The following is a 27,418-nucleotide window of genomic DNA, read 5'->3' as shown; positions in this document are numbered from 1 at the left end:
TACAGTCTACTACATGCAACTTGAATTCATAATTATAAATAGTAGTACAAGCTTGGTGAAGTAGGGCCCTTTACTTTTTTCTATATCCTATTTATCATGTAATTAGAATTCATACAGAGAACCGAGAATTTACCGCTGCCTCCTTTAAATGAGGTTACCCTCAGTTTCCCTATACATACAACATATACTCACAGCTTTTGATGTTACCAATTTAAAAGCCTGAAACGCATTATGTATTTATCCGTACCCAAAGTATTTTTAAGCAGAAAAATAGAAGCTCAAATGAAGCGAATCAACATGTCGGGGCCCCTCTCATCATCGCCTGTGACTGTCTCTTTAAGAAAATGCACTTGCAGCCATTTTCTGCTCTTTGTGTGGGGTGGATTAGCACCGGGTTGGTACTGGGCGAAACTAGAGCATCAGTCGACATAGAAGACGTGGGAAAAAAAATAAAATAAAAACCTAGGAAACATTGGCTCGCCGTCGCAGACCGCGACACGGTCCGCCCGATTTAGTTTGTCGCCGGACGGACATGCAATTTTCAGGTATGTGGCAAAAAGTAGCGATGGATGCAGACGCAGCGAAGAAGATGAACGGGGCTGGTGATGTGCTTTGGGTAGTGATGATGGCTGGAGACTGGAGTGCTGTTTTCCCCCCCTTCTTTTTATTTTGCCTCCTTTTCGCATTTCACATCCTTTCCCTTTACTCATCTGTCCGTGCGCAAATGTAACAATAGGGGGACCCTTGTCAATAGGAGGGACTTGATTGGGATCGAGCGCCCCGCTTTATCGTGGATAATTGTGGCACATGAATGGGATCCCCGTTAGCTTACATCGGCATCGTAGCTCACGCTGAGATGGGTGGGGTGAGGAGAGGGTGCCTGTGTGGCAAGTGTACTGATGAATGATGGAGCACGTAAGGCTCCACGGTTTTCTGAGCTGATAACAACCGTTTCGCTGCACAGACACAGAAAGATGTCGAAAAAAGAACGTTTCGGTGTTTCAGATTGCTCGATTTCACGACGATGCTCTGGCTTTTTAATTTTTTTTCCCTTAAAGGTCCTCTCCCCTCTTTCCAATCGACTAACAGGCCACAGCATGGCGAGATACACAGGATTGTTTCACAGCTATCACACCAGCAGGCAGGCAGGGCCGTTACTTGTGCTCAAATGACAGGTTCACCCACTTCCGTCTCAGACAGGCTTAGTCTAAACCCAGATGTTTTTCCTTTCCATTTCTCTCCTACAGACGAACCTGCCAGGTTGGGTAGAAATGTAAGCCTGCCATTGCTGCAGACTCTCTGAGCTGTAAATCTGTATGCCAGACCCTCACCCACAAGCAGTGATGTAATGCTTGAATCTTGATGCTTTGCTTCTGCTAACAGTAAGGATTGCAAAATTAAAAACCACAATGAAAATGAAACCTGGTGCCATTAATAGTCAGGTAAAATTAGGTTTATTTTTGAAAAAAAAAAGTCTTCTTTAGGTTTATGATAGTTTTATGGGAAAACTTCACATTTTTGACTGACTAAAACGAGTGTTTCTTGTTTCTCTGAAAGTGTAATTAGCTAAGAATGATAATAATAATAATTATTGTTGTCAGTAGTAGTAGAAGTAGTAGTAGTATTAATAAGAATAATTTGTTGCAATTCAGGTATTATTGTTAATATTAGCTTGCTAACCTCGCTCATGTGTTAAAACACACACACACACACACACACACACGTTAATTTATCATGTTTTTTTAAATTTTCATGATTGCACTGTATTCAGCCAAATGGCAAAAAGTATTGTTCATATACACTAAAATATAAATAGATAAATACATAGGTTTATTGTTTGTCTTCTTTGCAAAATCCATATTCATTGCATAAGATAAAGTAATCAATTACTGGCATTAGTAGCATCACTGCTTGATTGACATTTATTTCCAGATATACATTCCAATGAACCCAGAGTACCATGGCGCTAAAATCTGTTAAGCAAAATGTATTTACAAAAACTACAACATGCATGTAACATACACATATGTCAACAACGTACACGTAGCGTACATCTAATGTCAACAACTAACAAGTACACGTAATGTCGGCCACATACACGTAACATACACGAAATGTCAACAACATACATGCAACATACATATAATGTTGTTCATTTTTCAGGTCAGGTACTTCACCTACATTTATAATTTGTCAAGATTTGACTGGTATTAAAAAAAAATTCCCTAAAGCTACATAGATGTTAATAATCCTGGTAACATAGACAGTTTACATAGTAAGTTACAGATTCAATTGTGTCTAAGAGGGTTAATACGTACATATGCTACGATCATTATATAAGATAATAATTAGTTGCAACTCAAGTACTAACATTACTGAAGTGAATTCAAGGTTGGTTTCTACGAAAGTTGGCTTACTGCCACCTGAATTGAAAAACCATCAAATCATTTACTGTTAAGTCGGTCATGGTCATGTTTGTCATGCTTTAAAATTAGAAGAAAAAAAAAGACAATTAGCTAACACATCTAAACACCACCAGAGCACCGCTATTATTGTCACAGAGAGATGTCTGGACTGGTAAGGCTAGTTACCAGCTGTATGTCAGGCTAATGTGGTCTAAACCAGTATAAAGCTAGAAATGGAGGTGTCTAACATGTGCCTGTTTGAACCATCTGCTGAGAATAAATCATGAGTGGTTAAAATTGACTCATAAACTCATCTCATCCCCGTTTCTCCTTTTAAGAGCTATGCTGTGAGTGCAACCAGGCAGTTCCTTTTAATGTAAAATGGAAGATTGAATTATATCCTTTAGCTTATTATCTATTTTGCTTTTGGGTAGTGAGGGGGGCTGGAGCCTATCCCAGCTGTCATAGGGCAAGAAACAGGTTAAGGCTGATTCTTGACATGAGACACCTACAGTCAGTTAGAATCACCAATTAACCTAAACCCAAGCATGCCTTTGGGTTAGGGTTAGGTAGCTGGAGTAACTGGAGAGAACCCATGGGAGAACATGCAAACTCCAATCAGAAAAGCCCCAGATTGGAGTTCAAACCAGACATTCTGTCAGTGAGGCAATAGTGGAAACCACAATACCAATGTGCTGCTTTCATACCAGTTCCATTCTATTAAATTGGTTAAAATTAACATTTAAACATCCTTATATCTCCAGAGTTCTTCAGCAAACAGTATATTAAGGAGCAACCGAGTAGTCCGTTGTGAAAGATGTGTTGGAAGCAGGAAACTGGTCAACAGTAAGAACTTGCAAATGCCAAATTGTGATAGCTAGAAGACTAATTAAGGGCACCTCCTAAACAGAGGGCTTTGTGGGGTATTCCTGGTATGCATTAGTTAGTGCCTACCAAAAAGTGATGCAACGTAATCCACTTGGTGAAACGGCAGTTTCTTTGTCAAGTACCAAGGCTCGTTAATGCTTTTTTTGGAAGGAAAGGCTTACTTGTGTGAAGAGCTGAAACACAAATTGCTGGAAACTTAATTCTGGCCATGATGCTGACCCCCGTTTGTGCTCACAGGAAGCATGTGAGCATTAGAAGTGGCCAATGGTGGGCTGCTCTGATTAATCATCATGTGGGCGGCTATATATGTGCAGTGTTTACCTGGGAAAGCTATATAGGTACATAAGCTAGAATATTGGAATAAGTCAGTGTGATCATCAGGAACGCATTCTGCTAGGAAACCTCGGGGTCATTATCACTCATGTGAGTTTTATTTTTCCACTTATCACCTACCTAAACATTGTGGCAGACAACAGCATTCAGCACATTTTCTCCTTTAGCAGAACAATTTGCTCTGCAAGAGTCTGATTTGTTGATTAGGCCTTCAGATTTCCGAGATCTAAAACCTGTGGGACGTATCCAAAGAGGAAAAAACATTTGTGCAGGTCCCACCTCACAACTGTTACTTGCCCAAAACAGCTCAGTGATTCAGGGTGCAAGTACAACTATTTTGCAGTTGACTGATTTGAGAAACACAGCGAGACAATGAGTCTAGATATAAATAACGAACTAGACAAAGAAAAAGGAAGCAGCGCAAGCTGTTGTGGAACTGTAGCAGTCAGATGAAGCTATTATTATCACCACTTACAAATGTATTTTCATAAAGTTGCCAACATAAATACAACTAGATACACCTGGTTTACTTTTCGTTTGCTGTCTGTACTTGCCAAGCTTGGTGATGGTTATGCGAGGCATGCTCTTGTTCTTCCCCTAGTCTATATTCATCTCTGCAAGTATGACATCACAGAAATCATAAGATGAAAGCAGGGTTTTTTTTCTTCTTCTTCTTCTTGTGCTGCTTTCAGAAATGACAGCCAGCCTGTGAAATACCTCAGCCACACACCGTCCCCTGCACAGGATGCTCTGCACAGACGCTGCTGAAACGCACATTTAGCCGCAGAGTTAGTTGGTGTCGCTGAACGTTTTCTAAATGATCGCATGCGTGACTAAATGCTCGAGATCCGTATTGTGCTTGCCTTCAATGCTGATCACATATGGTCTTATTGCGTGTGGATGAATATGCTGTGTATTACAAAGCTAGCCTTGGGTGGGAGATCCCATGGAGTGGTGCGAGGCTGGAGTTGACACACTTTCTCTCACTTTGTCTTCCTCTCGGGCAAGATGTATTACACAAAGGCCTAGCAGCGCAGAGTGGTCATATTTTTTTTTTAAAAAATTTCTGCCTGTTACATCATGCTCCATGTTCTGACTGCATCTCATTCCTTTCCTCTGCTTTATTCATGATATTCTGGGATCTTCTCACCACCTCATTGTTCAGTGCTGTCACGAAGACATCAGACCAGAGCTCTTCATGTATAGAGGCTGCAGTTATAACGTGAACACGGCGGGGGGGAGGGAATATTACTGTGTGAGTTTTGTGAAGCGAGTTGTTGTCTCGTTGCCTCATTTGTCCCTCTTTGGTTGTTCAACTAGGTTTCCAAGTGCCCAGAAGGGAATGAAGGGGCCCTTTTTGCTGGGCGAAGATGCACGTACACACAGAGACAGACAGATAAACCGACTGTTTAACAGAGCCCTGTATAGGGTGGGAAAGTTTGTTCAGCCAACCCAGGCTTTAGAGCGCGTCTGTATTTGCATGCACAGATGGGAGTTTAGCAGCACTGAGCGCGTTTGTCTGCCCGACAAAGCCCCTGTAGCGAGCTGCGTGTTTCATTTTCTGTATGCCGAATGGTTATAAATAACCAGCCAGGTCTTAAAAGAATCAGACAGTGTGCACATCCAGGTTGTAAAGTAGCACAGCAGTGTAAAGAATACAGGAAACACTCTGTTCAAGATGACAAAATCCTCAGACGTTTAAAAAAAGGGGTTTCACACACACACACACACACACACGTGTAGAGTATAAGTTGGTACACACCTTATAATACACAACATCCTTGATAAACTGCTTTTATCTGTTTCACAACCACCGTGTCCACATTAAACGTCATACTTCAAATTATGGAACAGAAACAAAAAGAGCAGTTAAAGGGCGATAGCGCTCAGCAAATGAGTGGTACTCTATACCATAATGGAAAATGATGTCACCGATAATCAACTAAAGAAGCAGTTATTCACACATTAGCAGAAACGGGAAGTGGAACAACCTACATTTAACATCCAGTAATCATTATACTTATCTGTGTACGCGTGTGTTTACGTGTGTTGATCATGGTAAAATCTGATATTGATGAGACCCGCTGTAGCTGGAAGTACTGCAATAGTGACAGAAGGTTGGTAGTTGTTGTTGTTTTTTTTTTTTCTTTTGTGGTGTTGTAACACCACAACATACACTCACGAAACTTTATGGGTCTTTAGTTCAGATCAAAATAAAGGTTGAGTTTTGAAAGCCCGTGTGGTCTGATCCACAAGCGCTAACTAAAGAGGCCAAGTGGCCGTTTACCCACTTGTGCCACATTCTTTTTTTTTTTTTCTTCTTCTTCATTTTGTGTTGCAGTGTAAACTGTATACAGAGCTGCAGCACTCATATAAAGTATCTTTACTGTGTGCGCATATATTTTGGAAGCTGGGTGAGGTCTGAGAACTCGGTGCTGTTTGATATGACAGGAAACCCCACCCACTTTCTTTTCAGATCATTTGTGATCATTGGTTAAGCCTGCATATGCGACCATTACCGATGATCAAGAGCCGGCGAACTCATTATGTAGGCTTCTCGTCACAAAATGACAGTTGTGCAGATTCTGCATTTACTTTAAAGTTGTCCCGTCTTCCCATTTCTCACTGTTGGAGGATTTTTTTTTTTTTTTCAGTTTCCCCTCTCTTGTATTTTGGTGTTCACACATTCCTCTCTGCTTGTGCTGGCTTTGAATATTAAGCTGATTATCTGTGCTGTCAGCCGGGTCAGACGTAAAGCGCAAGTTTCTGAGAGGCACATGATTTATGGATGGGCGCACGCTGCTTCGGCTAAGCTAGGGTTTATAATGAGGAGAGGGCCATACTGAGACTGTGCAGTTTTTAACGTTATTCTGCAGTGTGAAACCATAATCATGCATTCATATATATACCACCTGATATTTATTTGAATTGATAAAAAAGTACAAAGCTGCCAGCAATTTGAGAGTTTAACAGGAAAGCAGATTTTGCCAATGCCACATTTACAAGATAACACGTTTTTGTGTTTGCTGTCGAACTTTCACTGTTTTTTGAAGCGTTTTCTGCTTTTTGCCAGATCAATGGCATTTTCCAGGTCTTGGCATTTCATGAATTATGCTCTTCAGATATTCTTCTAGTCAAGCAAAAAGCCAAAAAGGAAACTGCAAGGGGCCTCTCCCCCTTTCTTCCCCCCAAGTGATACAGGTGCAGGGTGAATGCACACACTTTCTGCACCAAAACAGGGCTTCATGGGAGGAAATGAAGTTGTCTAGACATACTAAGACAGTGTCTGGTGTATGTCTCCTTTAACCCTGCAGTATCTGACTATAGAATGCATTTGAATTGCTAGAGTGTAACCTGCTCATTCATTTTTATCTGTTTATTCAGTAATTTATAGATCAGTTGTCCCCTGACTTTTCTGTCCGATTGAGACAGGCACCCCAGGTTAATTTTGCTGCACAGTATCACGTGTCGGTTTGGGTTTTTTGTATCGAGGACACCAAATATTGATATTTTATTATTATTTGAAAAGAAACACATACATGAAAATACTCTGGGGATACTACTCTACTAACAAGAGGGCTCACCTCCTGATATAATGTTACCTAAGCAAAATTACAATAAATCAGGCCGACCAGAAAAGACACATTTAGCTTGACAGAGTGTATAATTGACCCTATGCAACCGTAGACTGATAGCAGACTTGATTCTGTGTTATGGCAGGTTTTACTCACAGTTTAAAAAACGGTTACTGACAAAATATAACTTTAAGGATGTAATTTACATTTGAAAAAGGTAATAAATGGACTGAGAGTTAGGGTTAGTGTTTTATACAACATGCCTCATTCACCCATTTATACAAGCACTTTTTTCTAAGCTCTTTCTATGTAAGTGCTTTGATGCGCCAGAGAGCAACTTGGGGTTAGTATCATGCCCAAGGATATTTGGCATGCAGACTGGCGGAGCAAAGATCAGAGATCGAACCACCAACCTTCCCATCAGTAGATGAGAGCTACAGCCACCCCAAATTGCAGTACATGTCAGTGCAATACAGAGCCTATTGCAAAAAGTATTGTGTCGTGATTGACCAAGTCATTTTCACCTGTAACTTTTTGACCCGTTTGCCGACGTATATGTGTAAAACTGCAGTAGGAAGTCCTCGTGTGAGACCTTCTGTTTCGGGAATCACAAAGCACATTTCCTCCTTTTTGCAGTGCCTCTTTAACTCATATCTTTCCTTCTGTTTGCTCTTTCTGTCTATGTCAGCCTGGGGCGTTGTTTGAGTGACACCTCGTTACCATGACGACCCACGTGACCCTGGAGGATGCTCTGTCCAACGTGGACCTGCTGGAGGAGCTGCCGCTCCCGGACCAGCAGCCGTGCATTGAACCCCCTCCCTCCTCTATTATGTACCAGGTACGCACTGGTTCACAGTGCCGCCACCGCTGCCACCCACCATCGTCCCCAGCTGATTGGTCTTTTTCAGTGTACAGTCTTTTGACCCCTTTTTGTCTCTCCTTCGGCAGGCGAATTTTGACACCAACTTTGAAGACAGGAATGCTTTTGTGACTGGTATCGCCCGTTACATCGAGCAAGCCACAGTCCACTCCAGCATGGTGAGACCTGTGGCGGTGGTTACAAAAATAAACACCACGGCATTGCTCTCCATTCCACTGTTTTTTTTTACTTTAATAGCTAACTAGTGAAATTCAGTCTTTTGTGGTCTCACCTCACTAGTTTTTGTTCCTCTTTCAGTAAAATCAAAGCAGACTGTGGGAAGCAGCCTCGTGCCCTTAAAGAGAGCCTTGTTTCATGTGAATTGATTATCATTTGGCTCTTTTGTTAGGATTTGGCTCGGCCTGTGGCGGGACACACATACAAATAACGCACGCACACTCTTGCAGACACAAATTCCACTCACACGCTGGTGAATCAGAGAGGCAGCCGAGCACTAAACATCCCTCCCCTGATTGTGAATGAACAGAGAATGTGATGTGACTGTCGAAGAGGGGAAGTAGAGCTTTATTTAACCGGTTCAACGAGGAAGTCACATTCAGGTTGAGGCCAGGCTATTTGGGGGCACTCGTCCTTTAGCCGCAGGGATGGAGGAATCTGTCGTTCCTATTTCTGAGAGGATGAAATGTTTCCCTGCTAAAATATTTATCAAGTCCTACAATGTGGGTTTAATCTGAGATGTGTGATGTGTTTAGTAGCATTAGCAGCATTTTTTTGCTTATTTGTCACACTTCAAACAGATGTTAATGTTAGACAAAGATAACCCGAGTCAGTACCAACTGCAGTTTTTAGGGAAGAAGAATCTAAACCTACCTGACCCCGTGTTAGAAGCAGTTCTCCTAAACGTCCCCTAACTGTGCCACAGCAAGAACTGCAATCAAGTGTATGCAATAACTGGCAGTGAGTCTTTTACCTCAATGTGGAGGAATTTTAGAAAGCTGTTTTAAATCAGGCACATCGGAGGGTTTTCAAACATGAACGGGCCTGTTTAAGGCCATGCCAGAGCATTTCAGTTGGGTTTAAGTGATTAGGCCACTCCAACACCTTTATTTTGTTTTTTGTTTTTTTGAGCCACCCAGAGGTGCTCTTATGGCGTGTTTTGGATCAGTGTGCTGCTGTGTATCCCAAATGTGCACAGATCAATGGCTGGACATTCTCCTTCAGGATTTTCTGGTAGAGAGAAGAATTCATGGGTTGAAGTCATCCAGATCCTGAAGAAGAAAGCAGCCTCAGTCCATCACGCTACCTCCACCACTGCGTTTGACTGGTGGTGTGATGTTCTTTATGTGAAATTCTCTCTTTGATTTTACACCAGATGTAACGGCACTCAAAGATTCCACAAAGTTCAGCTCTCGTCTTGCCAGCCCACAAAAGATTTTCCCAAAAGTCTCGGAGATCATCAATCAGAATCAGAATACTTTATTGATCCCTAGGGGAAATAATTTTGGGTACAGTGCTCCAGTACAAACAGTAACAAAGACTTTTTTTTTGGCAAATTTAAGACGAGCCTTTGTGTTCTTTGTGGTCAGCAGTGCTTTTCACCTTGGAACTCTTTCACAGGTGACATTCTTGCCCAGTCTCCTCTTGTTGAATTTTAAATCATGATCACCGACCTTAACCAAGACAAGTGAGGCCTGCAGTTCTTCAGGTGTTGTTCTGGGTTCTTTGGTGACCTCCTAGATGAGTGATCGATGCGCTTTTGGAGTCATTTTGGTTGCCTGGTTTAAAGTTTTGTCTCCATTTGTGGATAATGGCCCTCAATGTGATTCACTGGAGTCCCAAACCTTTACAGATGATGTGGTAACCCTGTCCAGACTTCAGTGTTTTACATCTGTTCTTCATTTTTTTTAGAGATCAAAGCTTGATGAGTTGCTAGATGAGATTTTTGTAGCCTGCTTCAAGTTATAGTTAAGTGTTTTGTTGATTCGAAAGAGCTGGCAGTAATCAGGCCTGGGTGTGGTATGTGAAATTGAATTCACAGTTAATTAATGAGTTAACAGTTAATGGGGGAGGGTAGGTTTTCACAGAGGGCCAGGTATGGTTGGGTCATTTTTATTTTTACTGTTTTAATGAATAAAATCATCATTTAAAAAATGTATTTTGCATTTACTCAGGTTATTTTTGTCTAATAAAATAATTAGTTTGATCATCTGAAACAAAAGAAATGTGGCATGTGCAAAAAAGAAGATGGGAAATACTTTTTCACAGCAGTGTAGATATAATCTTGAGCTTGTTGAGGTATCTAGTCCTGGCGTGACTTCAGCTGTACATGAGGAATTAAATGTCTTTGTTCTATTTATTTCTACAGAATGAGATGCTGGAGGAAGGACATGAATATGCTGTGATGCTTTACACATGGAGAAGCTGTTCCAGAGCCATTCCCCAGGTTAATGATCGCTTCCTTCCTGTCCTCACATCTTAACCTTTAGATCTACTGCTAAACCATCATAACAGAGTTTTATTCAAGCTGTCACACTATCTTTTCACTGTAAGGAACAATTACCCAAAAAGGCTGTATGAAAGGCAGATGTTGCCAGGCTTGAGTTGTGGGTTGGTAGTTGGGTTGCCTAACTTTGCACTTTTAGCCACTGAACCAGAAGCTCAGCTGCAGGCGGTGGTGATTCTACAGAGCAGAAACAACACCGCCTGCAGCTGAGCTTCTGGTTCACTGACAGCTGTATTTTTAGCTATAAATAAAAAGGGGGAAAAGAAATCAGAAACCACCGTAAAAAATTCAAACCAAATTGGACTGCAAAGCATTTGCCTTAACAAAGGGGTGTAGTCACAAGTTCAACACAGTCAGGCTTTCTTTACATTAGCTGGCTCGGCGAAACCTTAAACCCCAGTCAGAGGCATTGCAGCGGGTGGTTGTCAGCTTTTTCTGTTTGTTCAGACTTTCTCTGTGCACGCTCACATAAACTGACCCTCAAGTGCCCACTTAACTCCCAGAGGAACATGTGAGAAAGGGAAATATAAAGACTATAAAAAAAGTCAAACTTCAAACACTGCAAATAAATCAAGGGGGGAGGATGCTGTAGAAAATCATTAAAATGTAGTGAACTTGTATGTTCGTATTGTCCTACTCAGTGTGCCCTCATTGATGCTGTTTATGGCTAAGTCGCTCTCGCTACAGTCGGGACTTACTCTGTCCCGTATTCTGGAGATGTGGAAATTGTGGCCAGATGAGAATGAAATCAATTCCACACATTGGATATTCTTAAGCATTAAAAGTCTACAAATTGGCCGATCGATTCACTCATCTTTGTCCTGTCAGCTGCTGGACTGAGCAGCAAATTAGGACCATGCAAGCTGGACCTGCTCAGCGTTCAGTGTTAGTTGCCATGGTGATGTAGACGGGTTAAAAAGAGAGAGAGAGAAAGAACTCTGACTTTAAACTGAGCATACCTCACTAATCTTGTTTCCTAGTACACCCCTCAGGTCTGCAGTGGGACCTTAATGATTTTATTGTTACATGTAACAAAGTTGCCCAAAACTGACATTTACAGTTTTAAATGAAAATGTTTAGTAATCGCGATTTTTGGGAAAAGGGAGCAAAAAGATGGGAGTGGGGTGGGGTCGTGGGGGATCGGAGCAACTAATATGTTACCTGGGTGAAAGTACATGTGGTGCACTGTTGCTGTGAGATCAGGTTGTGTGATGGCACCATCTTGTGTCTGCTAGGTGAAATGCAACGAGCAGCCCAACCGAGTGGAGATCTACGAGAAAACGGTGGAAGTGCTAGAGCCCGAAGTGACCAAGCTCATGAAGTTCATGTACTTCCAGGTAAGATCCTACTTTAAGATTACATAAACTAGATCAAGGAAACTCTATGATAAAGCACTAAACAGACCAACGTATGTTTATGTCTATAGAGACAAAGAGACAAATGCTTTTAAACATTTTTTATGCATATGTATTCATTATGAATAGAGCTGTTGATAATCAGTTGGTTTTGTGTTTGTTTTTTATCAGAGGAAAGCCATAGAACGCTTCTGTAGCGAAGTGAAGCGTCTGTGCCACGCCGAGAGGAGGAAAGACTTCGTGTCTGAGGCCTATCTGCTCACTCTGGGCAAATTCATCAACATGTTCGCAGTGCTGGACGAACTGAAGAATATGAAGTGTAGCGTCAAGAACGATCACTCTGCCTACAAACGGTAGTGAACCCTAAGTAAAGAGATCCAAATGTACGTTTTTTGTTTTGTTTTTTTCTCACGCTGCAGAGCCAAACTAACTTTCCTCTCCCACCTCTAGGGCAGCTCAGTTCTTGAGGAAGATGGCTGATCCCCAGTCCATCCAGGAGTCTCAGAATCTCTCCATGTTTTTAGCGAACCACAACAGGATCACTCAGGTCAGTGCGGGGATTATGCGTGGCTAATAAAAGACTATGACTTAGGTTCCATCTTTCTTTTGTTTTTGTGAAAATAGACAGTTTAATTGGGGGTTTATTGCAAATACAATTAAATATCCTGGTGATAGTACAGCAGGTGAGCTGGATTGCTCCAGGATAATGACTTGAGCGAATGAATGACTCACAGCTGTGCTCAAGGTGTCACAGAGCTGCTGCCTGAAGGTTAGTCAGAGCAGAGGAGCTGTTTGTCATGATCCTGGGTCCTTTTGACCCAGTGTTTTGTGTTTTCTATTAGTGATTTTGGTTCTGTTGTTCCTCCTGTTTAGTGTATTCTGTTCTGCCCATCTATTCCTGTGTTAAGTCCGCGTTTCCTAGTCTGTGTCTTTGCGTGTGTGTGTTTCCTGTTTTATTGTGAAGGTCTGCGTCTTATGTGAGTGTTTTCAGTTTGCCTCCCTAGTCTCGTCACGTTAATCACTCCCAGCTGTGTCCCCCACCTGTGTGTAATCTCCCTGTGTTCTCTGAGTGTTTTTAAGTCGTGTCTTCTGTCTTAGTCGTTGCTGGTTCGTCTGTGTTGTTTCCCCTCGGTCTCCCTGCGTTTCTCCATCCATCTCTCTGTGTATATTTTCCCCGGACCTCCCTGCATCTTTGTTCTGGTTTGTTTTGTTAGTTTGCTCAGTTTAGGTTTTCTGTTACAGCTTCACCCGTGCCATTTCTGTTGTATTTTCTTTTGTAAATAAATCCTCACCTGCACCAGAGCTGCCGCTTCCGGGTCCTAAATAATTACCACACGGCTTGCCCCGGCAGACCGTGACACTGTTATGTAATTAGTGTGGCTGTTCTCACCTAAATCAGCCTTTAACCTGCTGAACGCTGACCCGACAGGAGGTTTCTCATTGAAAGTCTGCTTATTAAGATTTAACAGCTGCCGGTGTTACGGCTCTGGTTTTTGGTCCTCTTGAATTGTGTTCGATCTTATTTTATTTGTGTTGTTGTTGATGCTTAATCCCACGTACGCACAGGGTACAGTGAGTCCTCCTTTCTTGTGTTGTCAGTGCATTACTGTTTATCTAAAGGTGACTTGTTGTGTCGCGCCTTTCTCCGTGCAGTGCCTGCATCAACAGTTGGAGGTGATTCCCGGCTACGAGGAGCTTTTGGCAGACATTGTCAACATCTGTGTAGACTATTATGAGAACAAAATGTATTTGACGCCTAGCGAGAAACACATGCTGCTTAAGGTAAGTGCGCGTCTGACATCGTTATCCGCCGCCAGCTCGCAACATTTCGAAACGATCTCTTTCTGGCGTCTTTTTGCCAATTTGTCTTTTCACCTTCCGTTTCTTTTTGACAGGTTATGGGCTTTGGTCTGTACCTGATGGATGGGAATGTGAGTAATATCTATAAACTAGATGCCAAAAAGAGGATCAACCTGAGCAAGATCGACAAGTTCTTCAAAGTAAGGGCTTTTAAGCGTTTTCTTTTTCCCATTACACGCTTTGTTGTGTTTATCCCCGAAGTGAGGCGTTCACTCTTGTTTCTCAGCTGCAAGTGGTGCCGCTGTTTGGAGACATGCAGATCGAGTTGTCACGCTACATTGAGACGAGCGCACACTATGAAGAAAACAAGTCCAAGTGAGCAAACCCATCCACCGGTGTAATTTACAGAAATCTGGATGTTACTCTTCTTTTCCACCACTACAACTACAGGTCGAAGTAAAATTCCTTGATGACCAAACTCCCACACACTCCCTCCCAACCCTCTTTTCCCATCTGTGCCCAGGTGGACGTGCACTCAGAGCAGCATCTCTCCGCAGTACAACCTGTGCGAGCAGATGGTGCAGATTAGGGATGACCACATCCGTTTCATCTCCGAGCTGGCGCGCTACAGCAACAGCGAAGTGGTGACCGGCTCGGGCCTGGACAGCCAGAAGTCAGACGAGGAGTACAGGGAGCTGTTCGACCTGGCTCTGAGGGGTCTGCAGCTGCTGTCTAAGTGGAGCACGCACGTCATGGAAGTTGTGAGTAAAGCGTGGGATTGATTGCATCCCTGTGTGGGTAGGGAAAATGCTTTGTGGGGCCGTCAGTGTGAATATGAGTGGGTTTTGGACGTATGATGTGGGTTGTTTTTTTTTTTTATTGATTGTTGCTATTGATTGTTCTGGCTTTGATCTAATTATAGCTCTCCTTTGTTTCAGTACTCATGGAAACTGGTACATCCCACGGATAAATTCTGTAATAAGGACTGTCCAGGCACGGCGGAGGAGTATGAGCGAGCCACGCGTTACAACTACACCAGTGAAGAGAAGTTTGCCCTGGTGGAGGTCATTGCCATGATCAAAGGGCTGCAGGTAAAAGATTATATTAATATGAGTAGCACTCTCACTGATGTTAACTGTCTGGATATTTTTTTGCACTTCAGCTGAGTGCATGATTTGACACAAGCATAGTTTTCACTAGTTTATTTCCAAAAATGCAACTTGCACAACTGACATTAAAGCAGTGAAATGGGAAAAAAGCATATTCATATATAGTTGATTTATAGTTGCATTCATAGAGAATAACTAAGACATAAAAAAAAATAGGTGATGCAATAAACGATGTTATGTGTCCCAAAGGTTCTGATGGGCCGAATGGAGTCGGTGTTTAACCAGGCCATTAGGAATACCATCTACGCAGCTCTGCAGGACTTTGCCCAAATGACCCTTAGAGAACCTCTGCGCCAGGCTGTACGCAAGAAGAAGAACGTTCTCATCAGGTACAAAAATGATGCAATCACAAATGCATCTGTTTCTTTTGTTTCAGACTAAACAACAGACGAAGTATTTTTACATTTTTCTGCAGTGTTCTCCAGGCCATTCGAAAAACTGTCTGTGACTGGGAAGGAGCCAGGGAACCTCCAAATGACCCCTGTCTGAGGGGTGAGAAGGACCCGAAAGGCGGTTTTGATATCAAGGTGCCTCGTAGAGCCGTCGGACCCTCCAGCACACAGGTGAGACGTGAAACGGACCAGGGTGCTTAAAGAATGGTGTTCAGTCTGTAGTGAAAGCATTTAGATCTGCATGTATTATCTTTGAAACTACTGAGATTTTTAAAGTAGCTTAACTTCCTATTAGCAGTTGCAAAACCTGAAAATGTACATGTGTGAGAGTTGCGTGAGTTATGCTGCACGATGTTCCCAGGGGGAAACCGTGTAATCACCGGGACATTTAAAAGAAACTGAAACTGTTTGGAGTCTGATACATTTTCATGAAGGTTATGACTTTTTAAAATCATAGATTTGGGGTGTGGGTTTGAGTAAAGGTGTTATCTTTAAATTAGAAATGAAGCTTTCTCTCAAGTTACAGTGGTCCCTCGCTATAACGGGGTTCACCTTTCGCGGCCTTGCTGTTTCGTGGATTTCTTTGTGCAATTTTGCATGCTTTTTTTTTTTTTTTTTTTTTTTTTTAAACGGTGCATTGTGTTCTTTGTCCCGATTGGCTCTAGACTATTGTCAATCAGTCTCCTCCGTGCCGTCTCTCCTGTACAGTACAGAATGCGTTCAGCTTGTCAAATTTACATAAATCTTCGATCACTAACAGTGTGACTCTGAAGTGCTGCACTGTATGTTTGTAAGTTTTCTCCCCAACAAACGCAAAAATGTTGACAAAACGTTTTGCAACGTCAAAGGCAGTGGAAGATGCTAACCATCGCACAAAACGTTATACTTCTGGACATGCTAAAGGAAGGTAGAAGTAACTGTATTTTTTGGATTATAAGGCGCATTAAGTGAAACAAGACAGTCAGATAAGTCAAACTTTACTCAACTCATTCTTCTTGCTTCCTCTACTTCCGTACCATTGATTCATTAATATTGAATTTTCTCGCAGCTGACAGTCGTGTTTCATAAAGGTTTCAAATGAGTAATAATGGTTTGTCACATGAGCTTTTGTGCACTCATATTCGTCTGATGCAGTGAATGTAAAATTTATATACACTACTGTTTAAACATATCAGTTGTTTAAATGGAAACATTTTATTATTTCATAAAAAAATTTAGCATATTTTGAATGTGATGCCATCACCAGTCTCAAAAATGGCAGACCATCTGCTCTTGGGTGCCCATGATCTTTGGGCCCTTGAGTGGCACTGCATTAAAAACAGGAATGATTCTGTCATGGAAATCACCGTATGGGCCCAGGAACACTTCCAGAAATGACTGTCTGTGAGCACAGTTACTATCTGCAACCTGCTATCCGCAGGTTAGAGTGCGATCATGCAAAAAAAGAGCACGATCCAGAAGCATGTTCTCTAGGCCAAAGGTTATTCATAATCACTGAATAAAGGTTTTGTGGTCAGATTAATCGAAGTTTTTAATTATTTTTGGAAAACGCGCACACCGCGTCCTCCAGACTAAAGAGGAGAGACACCATCTGGCTTATTATCAGCGCTCGGCTCTAAAGCCTGCATCTCTGTTTCATCTGTTTGTATGGCGGTACATTCGTGCCAGTGGAAGTGGCTCCTTTTTACACTTCTACACTGGCTTCATTTTTCACCCAGGTTGCTGCTGGTAATAAAGAGGTTTCCACTTTTTTATATTTTAACCTTTGTCTCTCTCCTCCACAGCTGTACATGGTACGCACCATGCTGGAATCCCTAATAGCAGACAAGAGTGGATCCAAGAAGACTCTGCGGAGCAGCCTTGATGGACCCATAGTCACAGCCATAGAAGACTTCCACAAGCAGTCCTTCTTCTTCACACATTTGCTCAACTTTAGTGGTAAGCTGGAATTCTGAAAGTTCAAACAGACCAAGTTGTCAAAGGAAAAACCAGAAGAGAAGTGAATGAATACTCCACAGCATCAGCTAACATTATTAACAGCTTTTACTCTTGCTTCCTTTGTGAGGCAACGGAAGAGCAATGAGAGCAAACATTTCTAATGCTCGCCAATTTTTTCTGCCATTTCTTTCCTTCTTCCTGCCACTGTCCTGTCACCCAGAGGCCCTGCAGCAGTGCTGTGACCTGTCCCAGCTCTGGTTCAGAGAATTCTTCCTGGAGCTCACCATGGGCCGCAGAATCCAGTTCCCCATTGAGATGTCCATGCCGTGGATCCTCACTGACCACATCCTGGAGACCAAGGAGCCTTCCATGATGGAGTAAGAAGTAGATCAGTTAAACACTCTTTGTTTATGACTTTAAAAAAGAGCAGTATTTTAACTCCCACTATCTCTTCTCAGGTATGTGCTGTACCCTCTAGATTTGTATAATGACAGTGGCTACTACGCTCTCACCAAGTTCAAGAAACAGTTCCTATATGATGAAATCGAGGCTGAGGTAAGGTCTAATAGCCACCATTAGGAGTATTCCCATGGAAATTTAAAGGGATAACTCTAATCTAATAATCCTCAAAGACCCCACACACCCCCAACACGGACTGTTCACACTTCTGCCCTCGGGGCGGAGGTTCAGAAGTGTGAAATCCAGAACATCCAGACTCAACAACTCCTCCTTCCCCACTGCCATCAGACTCTTGAACAGCTGACCCATTTTTGAACAGTAATAATATATAAATTTTTTTGCACATCAGGTCATCTTGCATATTAAGCCAGCATATTAAGCTATAGCTCTTTTGCACACATCTGTTTCAAATCTCCATATTCTGTCTCCTTTTCTGTCTTCATTTATTTGTATTATTTGTATTTATATATTCTATTTCTATTGTATATATTTGCATACAGCATCTGTGGGTGGACAGCAAAGAAAGAATTTCATTGCACAGAGCAATGCCTTTTTCTCTTGTGACACATGACAATAAATACTTTGAATTGAATCTAATAACCATTTTCTTTGCTTTGTTCTCAGGTAAACCTCTGCTTTGATCAGTTTGTCTACAAGCTAGCAGATCAGATATTTGCCTACTACAAAGCAATGGCTGGAAGGTAAAAAAAGAAAATGTGACTTTAAAAAAAAAGTATTTCAGAGTTATTGGCAGATATTGAAGCACTCTTTGCAGACTTTACAAACTCATATGCCATGTGTTCTTCAGTGTCCTCCTAGACAAGCGCTTCAGAGCTGAGTGTAAAAATTACGGCGTAATCATCCCGTACCCTCCATCAAACCGCTACGAGACGCTGCTCAAACAGAGACACGTGCAGGTAGCAGAAACATGAAAACACATGCTCAAGGTCATCTGCTGTATCGGTATTTATTTAACCACCAGTCTGACTGTCACACTGTATTTTTCATCAATCCCTGTTGTCTCGCGCAGCTGTTGGGTCGCTCAATTGACCTGAACCGTCTGATTACCCAGAGGATCTCTGCAGCAATGTACAAGTCCCTGGACCACGCCATCAGCCGCTTTGAGAGCGAGGATCTTACCTCTATAGTGGTGAGCTCAAACATCAGGGAAACTAGTGAAAATCGTCAATCTATTTTTGTGTCCTGTGCGCGTCATCCTTCTCACACTGCATGTCTGGACAGGAGTTGGAATGGCTGCTGGAGGTTAACAGGCTAACCCACCGCCTCCTGTCCAAGCACATGACGCTGGACAGCTTTGACGCCATGTTCCGCGAGGCTAACCACAATGTCTCCGCCCCCTATGGACGAATCACTCTCCACGTCTTCTGGGAACTCAACTTTGATTTCCTCCCCAACTACTGCTACAACGGGTCCACGAACCGGTCAGTTTCACGCTGTTGTTTTGCAGGAATATATTTTATTTGCTTTTACCTTTTGTGTTTTTTCTTTACCTTTTTTCGTCTCCCTCTGTTCAGCTTTGTACGGACGGCTATTCCCTTCACCCAGGAGCCTCAAAGAGACAAGCCAGCCAACGTACAGCCTTACTACCTGTATGGGTCTAAGGTGCGGTACCATCTGTGATATTATAGTAAAGACTTGTAATTTTTTGTGTAAAGCAAACTTCCTCTTGCTTCAGAATAACATTGTGTCTGTTTCTTCTTTCCCTCTCAGCCTCTCAACATTGCATACTCCCACATATACAGCTCCTACAGAAACTTTGTTGGCCCGCCTCACTTCAAGACCATCTGCCACCTCCTTGGTTACCAAGGCATCGCTGTGGTGATGGAGGAGCTGCTTAAGATTGTCAAGAGCCTGGTATTTATCTTCATTTTCCATCCTGAAAAGCATGCTGTCCTCCCCCTCAGTGTGCTGGATCCTCAGTTATTATTCTCCTTCCTTTTTGTGCCCTCTCTTCCCCTCGCCTGCTGTGAACTATCCATCTTCTCTGTCACTTTACAGTTACAGGGCACCATACTGCAGTACGTAAAAACCCTGATAGAAGTCATGCCCAAGATCTGCCGCCTACCGCGCCACGAGTACGGCTCCCCAGGTGAGTTTATAATCCCCAAAATTACAATGAATGGAGCACATTTTGTTGCTTAAATATAATTTTTTATTTGACTTCAGGTAAGTCAAATTAAGCCGTTTTTGAATAAGGGGGCAATCAGAGAAAAAGAAACTAAATGGTCTGCATATTGGTTGGTGCTTTGACCGACAAACTCGAAATTTGAGCAATACCTGATTGATTGCTGTGAAATTTTGTACCACCAGCATACCACAATTTTAGTTGAAATATATCTGCAAAATGAATGCCATTCTCATCAAGCTGTGCACCAAGCACGAGTTTACATGTCAAGTATGATAAACGGGCTGCGGATTAGCACATTCAATATGAGATTTTTATCATCGCAGATCATTTAGCCTGAAAACCACAGCGTCAGAATAACTTCACACTACTTTAATGCACTTACGGTACTGTGCAAAAACCGCTCATTTTAAAGAAAAAATGCTTTGCTTTACTTTCTTGAGCAATATTTCTGCACACTTTTTGAGGATGCATCAGAGTTTTGCTTTGAACGTTGGACATGTTTTGTTTGTTGTTGTTTTTTGAGCCACTTTCAAGAATATAAAAGGTGCAAAACAGAGAACTTAGCAGAGAACCAATTTTAAACTGTATCTTTAGGTGCTTTGTTACCAGCTGCCTCTCACAAAAAGGCAAAAAGACACTTTCATAGCTGAATCTGTGAAAGTTGCCAAAGAGAACACAGTTTGATAGGCATAAAATAGTGTTTTTTGCAAGAATTAACTGATTTCCAAAGAGCTCTTATCCAAAAACTTGTTATATCTTGACATGGTGTGTGGTTAAAAAAAATGAGGAAACTAGAAAAGTGGAGAAAAATCCAGCAAAGACCTGACACTGCAGCTGAGAGATGCGCCTGGCCTTTCAGTTGAGCCATCTACTGTTGAAGGCTGTGTTGAAGAAGGTGGTCGAACCAAAAATTGGCTGTCAAGCCAACACAGTTCTATACACTGTGTTTTTGCCTCACATAGTAAATTTTCATTTATGTTTTTACATGTTTCAGTTAATCACTGCACTTATTTTCCTATTTTTCGAGCAAAATATAAATAAACAATGCATGGCTCAAGGCTTTTGCACAGTATTCTTTACATAATGAACAAATATGAAACAAAAGTGCTGTAACAAACTATTTATAGCTGGTTATAGGTAATGCAGATATTTTATTTATTTGATGCATAGCACAGCAGTTTAATTCACATTTTCCTCCAGGTTCAGATATCGCCGCTCACTATTGGAGCAAGTCCTGCACAGACTGCCTCTCTGGCTTCAGTCAGATCTTGGAAACATTCAACAGTACCGGAATAAGATCATTCAGCCATAACTTGGAGAAAGCAGTACAATACTAGATGACAACATATGAACCACTACAAAATACAGCTAGGAACACGACTGTTCTCAGCCATTTGGGTTGTGCACAATATCCAATTAAACCACAAAAAATCCTCTACCTGCCTAATTCTTTTACATCTTTGTGCACTCCGTGACCTGCCTTAATGCATTTTGACCAGAGCTGTGGTTGCAGATTAGAGGCAGTCAGATGGAATATCCCTAAGAGGAGGGCTTGGTAATCTGTAGATTACTGATGTTCTGTACCCTGAGTTCTGTACCTGGCTTACTGCCTGTGATCTCACTGACAGCAGTTAATGATCCTCTTGTCCTCTGCTGCGAGGCCCCGATGCTCAGACCAAATGTGGGTCAGAGAGGCCGTGTGGACCCGCTGACATCACCGCATTTCATCCCGCTAGCAAGAGATTATCAATGACATAACAAGATATTAGCAGGCGCTTGCTTCCTAGACTGTAGGAGAGTATAGATGTTATCAGCGTATCTTTAAAAATGCAGATGGAGCGCCGTATCACACCTGTCTTTTTCTCCATCTGCCATTCCAGGCATCCTGGAGTTCTTCCACCACCAGCTTAAGGATATCATTGAGTATGCTGAGCTAAAGACGGATGTCTTCCAGAGCTTAAGGGAGGTGGGAAACGCCATCCTCTTCTGCCTGCTCATTGAGCAAGCTCTGGTAGGACTTTTCTCTTTACAAGTGTCAAAATCCCATAATGCTTTAATGTGATTATTGCAACCCCCCCCCCCCCTCTCTTTTTTTTTTTTGTTACTACTGCTTTCTCAAAGATTCCTCTGATAGCTCTGTCTGTGGTCTCTGAGCACACTCAGTAAACAGGACCACTGAAATGAAGTTTTCTTGACTGGCTTGTTTTAATCTGGCTGACCAACAAACCTGGGTGCCTGAAGGTTTCCACCCAATTTGTGGTGTAGATTCACTCGCTAAATCAAACACCACGGTCAGAAGCCATCAGGCTCCCAGTCCACACGCCCCAAAGTGTTTAATCTCTGATTGTGTGTGAGGGTTTTTTTTTTTCGTTTCTGAAATACAATTCTGTTTTTCATTACACGCTGGCAACTACCACAGGTGGTAAGGATTTAGGTCTTCCTATTGGCTACCAGAAAATGACAGCATGACCAAATGTGTTTGCTCTTTTATCTCTTGTTAGTTTGGGCTGCTGTTTTCTGTTGTTTCTCTTTTTTTCCGTGTTAGTTTGACACACACGCAGTTTACCTTCAATTAGCCATGGAAGCAAAAGCACGGAGACATCTTTCATTTTTTTAAAAAGAGTGAGGTGAAACTAAAAGAGTGTTTGAAGAGTGCACCTAAGACGAATGCAACAATTTGTTGCTTCTGCTTCACCTCTCCGACACGTTTCACGATATTCAAATTGCAAGCTTTCAGTAATCTTGCAGGAAATCAGTGAGACAGACAATCAAGCTGCATTCGTCACAGGAAATGGTTTTTTACATTGAATCATAACTATTTTAGAAGGTGATCGCACATTCTTGTGCTAAACTCTGCACTTTTGCCTCCATGACTGTCTTGTACTTCTGGGCACTTGTAATGCCTGTACATTGCCCAGATCTCACTCTTTTTTTCTTTTTTGCTTGTGCGTCTACTAAAAGCCTAGTTGTGTGTTGTTTGTCTCTTAAGTGTGCGTGCATTCGAGTGCGTGTTGCATGGCTTTTTCTTCTAGCCAGTCCCTTTTCTTTGTTTTGTTTTTTTAGCCGAGGTCTCGAGGTGCTGCTCCTCTGCTCTTTTCTTTGATTTGTACCTTGTCGTCTTGACAAACAGTCACCACCACGATCGCTCTGACCGCTTGAAAGTGCTCCTTAGTCTCTAATGGCAAAAAAACAAAAAACCACACACTGAGCCACGTGACATTTTCGATTCATTAAGATGTTTGTAAACTTGACCTCGAGCCGCTAAACCCGACTAGATGGGATTTCGTGCTTAAAGTGTTAAAATTATAATCCTTTTAAAATTGGCCTGTCATCATTGCTTGATAATCGTAGCATCATTATCCACACAGCCAAACTAATTCAGTTATCTTATCTCCCCACTCTCCCTAAGCCTGACATTGTGTTGACTAATCTGTCAGCATAGACCTGTGGTTCAGAGCTCGTGTTAGGCATTCAAAAATATGTCTTTAAAACACTTTAATTAAGAAGTTCAGCAAAAAGCCGCCTCATGGCTGTCTGCATGCTTTGTCAGGGCATCCGTAGAGAATAACAGCGGGCGACTTCCTGGATTAAAATGAGCTGTTTGTCTGTGTTGTGCTTAAATCTCAGTCCCAGGAGGAAGTGTGTGACCTGCTTCATGCCGCTCCCTTCCAGAACATTCTTCCCAGAGTCTACATCAAAGGTATACAACAAGTTTGGAAGCGGTGAATTAAAAAGCAGACGGGTGCAAATTACATTACTCGCAGTTTGAAGTTTGGGATGATCTGAGAAGCATTTTTCTTTTGAAATCCGTCCGCAACTGTTGGTATTTGTGTGCCGCACAGAGGGAGAGCGTCTGGAGGTGAGGATGAAGCGGCTGGAGGCGAAGTACGCCCCTCTCCACCTCGTGCCTCTAATTGAGAGGCTGGGAACCCCGCAAGTGAGTTCAACATTCCCTCTGATGGGCATGAAAGCAGACCTGAAAGGACATATTTATAATCATACAGTCTTGCAGCTTAATCATGCGACCCCTTCCTCCTACTTTTTCTCAGGCGTGTTTCATTGTTAACTATTTATTGATTATAAATAAATAATTCAAGGGAATTTGCACAATTTTCATAGCTGGTCTTCAAAAAATTTTCTCTTTAGGCTGCCAATCCTCCCCACAATTTTCTAAATTCTCTAAAGACTTTTTAGACTTTTGGAGGGAAAGTTTCTCTTCTCTCTCCTAGCGTTATCCTTTAAGCTGACTGACTTACACTAGAAGCCTGCGGATTTTCAGAGGAGGAAAGAAAAAGCTGAGTAATCAGCTTTAAGTTTCTAGCAGCAAGCGACAGAGGAGGATAGCAGTGGCAAAAATCCCGCAGCAAATTCTCTAGGAAGTGAATCTGGTCTGATTTCTCTCTTAGATTTTCACCCTTGAGCATTCTGCCTGTTTTCTTTTTTACCAGCAAATTGCCATTGCGCGGGAGGGAGACCTGCTGACCAAAGAGCGCCTGTGCTGTGGCCTTTCCATGTTCGAGGTCATCCTAACGCGAATCCGCAGCTTCCTGCAGGATCCGGTGTGGCGCGGTCCTCCGCCCACCAACGGTGTGATGCATGTCGACGAATGTATGGAGTTCCACCGCCTGTGGAGCGCCATGCAGTTCGTCTACTGCATCCCCGTGGGCACGCACGAGTTCACGGCAGAGTAAGTGACGCCTGGCAAAGAAAGTCACTTTTTGTGGCGAAAACTTGCAGAGCACAGCAGCAAGCGACAGTAGAAAAGTCATTCAAGGGAAGTCTGCAGTTATCAGCAAACTAATGGTAGATTCCAAGAGTGTCTGTTGTCCTCAGCTGCTTTATGGTGAAAATTAAATTCCCCACAGCTTTGTGTTGATGGCTTCTGATGGCTGTTGATGTATTTTCCTTTTTTAAGCTAAATTTGGCCTGCTTTGTTTTATTCTTTGGGTCCATTTTGGTGCAGATGTTGATATGACAGGTCCAGCAGTAAAAAAAAGGTTAAAGTGGGCAAATCAGAAGAGAAGTTAAAGGGGTGAAAAAGTTTTGGGGGAAACTGTTTCAATACACACTATGTGACTTCTTTAGTTTCTTCCCCTTAATTAGTTTTTTTTATATCACTCTGCTACACACCCTTTACATCACCCTCCTTGAATAAGAGCTGAAAATAAATAAGTTGAAAGGGGCGGGTTGTGTATATGTGACAACAGTTTGGACGCAGACAGAGGGAGGATTTTTCCATGATGCGTTGCTCCCTTGTGTCGCCAGAGCAGCTGGAAACATTATAGCGTTGTTGCATCAGCGTTGCATCATTGTTTTGCAGACTTGTCACATCTCGAGAGTTGTGCATCACATAATGAAAGCGCACCCCTCCACCCCCTCCCCGTGTTGTTTGTGCTCGTCCTTACAGGCAGTGCTTTGGGGATGGGCTGAACTGGGCCGGCTGTGCCATCATCGTGCTGCTGGGACAGCAGCGTCGCTTTGACCTCTTCGACTTCTGCTACCACCTCCTCAAAGTCCAAAGGCAGGATGGCAAGGACGAGATCATCAAAAATGTGGTGGGTGCACGTTATCTGCTGCGTATCCTCAATTTTGCCTTGTTGCTGAAGACTCGCAGTTATAAGTCCAAAAAATACATCCCTTCTTTTCTTCCGTAGCCACTGAAGAAGATGGCAGATCGCATCAGGAAGTACCAGATCCTCAACAATGAGATATTTGCCATCCTGAACAAGTACATGAAGGCAGTGGAGACGGACAGTTCCACTGTGGAGCATGTTCGCTGTTTCCAGCCTCCTATACACCAATCCCTGGCTACCACTTGCTGAAAAGACCTTTGAAAATTGTACACACACACAAGTGAAGACACATTCCCCTTAGCTGTGATGCTAATTTCTGCCTCTTACTGCTCTTTGTGAGGTGTAAGGTACCACAATAGCTCCCCATTGGCTGTAAGAATCCAAAGACACGTCTCCTCAAACTGTTCCTCTATTTAATACAAATGAGTGTCTTTGGGTTCTTACGAGAAGCGGAGCAGCCCAGAGGTGGAAGTGTATAGTCACGTCTCTTCTTTTTATTTTCTCGATTGTGTGGCTCCCACTCAAGACTCGTGCATGCCTTCTCTTACTCCTTCAGTTGCTTACCTGTTCGCTGGACCACTGATACAAATGCCAAAAGAGACAAAAATTAGACTGATTTTAAAAAATGTGATATGAAACGGCGCAACAAATAACAAATTTTCCAAATTATATAGATATAGATATATATAAATATATTTAAGTCCAACATGGTGCTCTTACGTGATCCGACGTCTCCTAACAGTACTCGCACAGGCACCAGTACACCTGTGCGATCTCTACGCGTGTCCTCTATTAAGACCCGAACTTGTTTATCGTGATGCATCTGTATAATAATCTACCCACTGTCCATGATACAAGGCATCTGTCATGACGCGTTTATATACTTTTCATTACTCTCACACACGGCCTGCTTTTCAGAGGAGCGGAGGTACACTGCATCTTTGATTTGCCTTCAGTTTACCTGGTTTTTCGTCGGCCTCCTGACACGCTTTTACTCGGTAACCAGTTCCACTGTAAATTTCACCGTTGAACAAAGTGAAGTGTTGAGTGTCGTAATTGTTCTTTGTTTTTAATTATTAATATTTTAATTGAACCATCCTTTGCATACTTGCCTCTCTTCTATTGACTGGAAAACCCCATCAGTAGTTTTTTTTTTTTTTTTTTTTTTTTTTTTTTTTTTAAATTTTGTTTTGTCCCCTCCTCCTCTTTTGTCTGTTGGGAAGATTTTTATATTCTGTATATGAATACAGTGATATTATTTACAGTTTGCAAAAAGACACACAGCCATCTGAGTAAATGTGTTTGCTTTTTCAAGAGTTAAAAAGGAACAAAAAGATTAGAAAATACCTCTAGGTTGTATAAAGACAGTGCTGTACTAGATTAACCTGTTTTGAGTATGAATGGGTGAAGATGAAATATTCTCCTCATACAGCGAAGGAACAAATAATTAAAAAGAGAAGAAGTAATAAACTAAAATGTCAGTTATGATTAAAGGGCAGTTTCCTAAATATAGTCAGTATTTACTATTGTGGGACTCTTTGCTTTAGATTTAGCAGTATTATCAAAATATGCAAAAACCTTGTCCCTATTTTTTTTCTTATGAAGAAAGACAAATGATTATGAAGTAACCTTCCTCAAAGCAGCCTTCTTTTTTCTGCTCCGTTTTGAATGAAGAAAGTTTCTTTTGTAACTCCGGTGTCTTTTTAGCATATTTATTCAAGTCTGACTTGCGGTTCATTTAAAGGTTGATCTCGTCAAAATGAAGGGTACCGGCTTGTCATCTCGAAACCTTAGCATGGCAAATGTAATTTATTGTCATCAATGGCTCCATTTGTGACATGAGGCTTTGTTTATGATATTGTTGTACAAGTGACCATGTTTTGAAGTACAAAAAAAAAAGTGGAGAAAAAGAATATAAAATGTACAACAATGTTCCTGCAAAGGATTTGAAATTATGTTGTATTTCCATGAAATAAAAAATGTTTAACTGAAAAAAAAA

The 27,418-nt window shown here is 42.0% G+C and overlaps 1 protein-coding gene across 2 annotated transcripts; it reads left to right on the top strand.

The window, feature by feature from the left end:
• The first annotated feature begins 357 nt into the window (after positions 1–357).
• Positions 358–27,418, top strand: cyfip2 (cytoplasmic FMR1 interacting protein 2). 2 transcript variants are annotated; one of them, XM_085136161.1, is made up of 30 exons: positions 358–545; positions 7,890–8,039; positions 8,150–8,239; positions 10,447–10,524; positions 11,820–11,921; positions 12,111–12,292; positions 12,390–12,486; positions 13,593–13,721; positions 13,835–13,939; positions 14,026–14,114; positions 14,263–14,500; positions 14,678–14,830; positions 15,098–15,237; positions 15,324–15,471; positions 17,085–17,238; positions 17,459–17,615; positions 17,697–17,793; positions 18,322–18,398; positions 18,506–18,614; positions 18,728–18,847; positions 18,940–19,139; positions 19,233–19,320; positions 19,429–19,572; positions 19,717–19,807; positions 21,727–21,857; positions 23,474–23,546; positions 23,689–23,783; positions 24,295–24,533; positions 25,254–25,401; positions 25,501–27,418. In XM_085136161.1, exons 2-30 carry the CDS (start codon positions 7,923–7,925, stop codon positions 25,666–25,668), a joined length of 3,759 nt encoding a protein of 1,252 aa, XP_084992287.1. In that variant the 5' UTR covers positions 358–545; positions 7,890–7,922; the 3' UTR covers positions 25,669–27,418. The 2 variants fall into 2 exon arrangements, with proteins under 2 accessions (XP_084992287.1, XP_084992295.1); XM_085136169.1 differs by lacking the exons at positions 23,689–23,783; positions 24,295–24,533; positions 25,254–25,401; positions 25,501–27,418 and having other exon boundaries at positions 22,266–23,545.

Source organism: Neolamprologus multifasciatus, chromosome 2 (genome assembly GCF_963576455.1).
Source record: "Neolamprologus multifasciatus chromosome 2, fNeoMul1.2, whole genome shotgun sequence".
In the NCBI taxonomy this organism is placed as follows: Eukaryota; Metazoa; Chordata; class Actinopteri; order Cichliformes; family Cichlidae; genus Neolamprologus; species Neolamprologus multifasciatus.
This window is presented reverse-complemented; position numbering and strand designations above follow the sequence as displayed.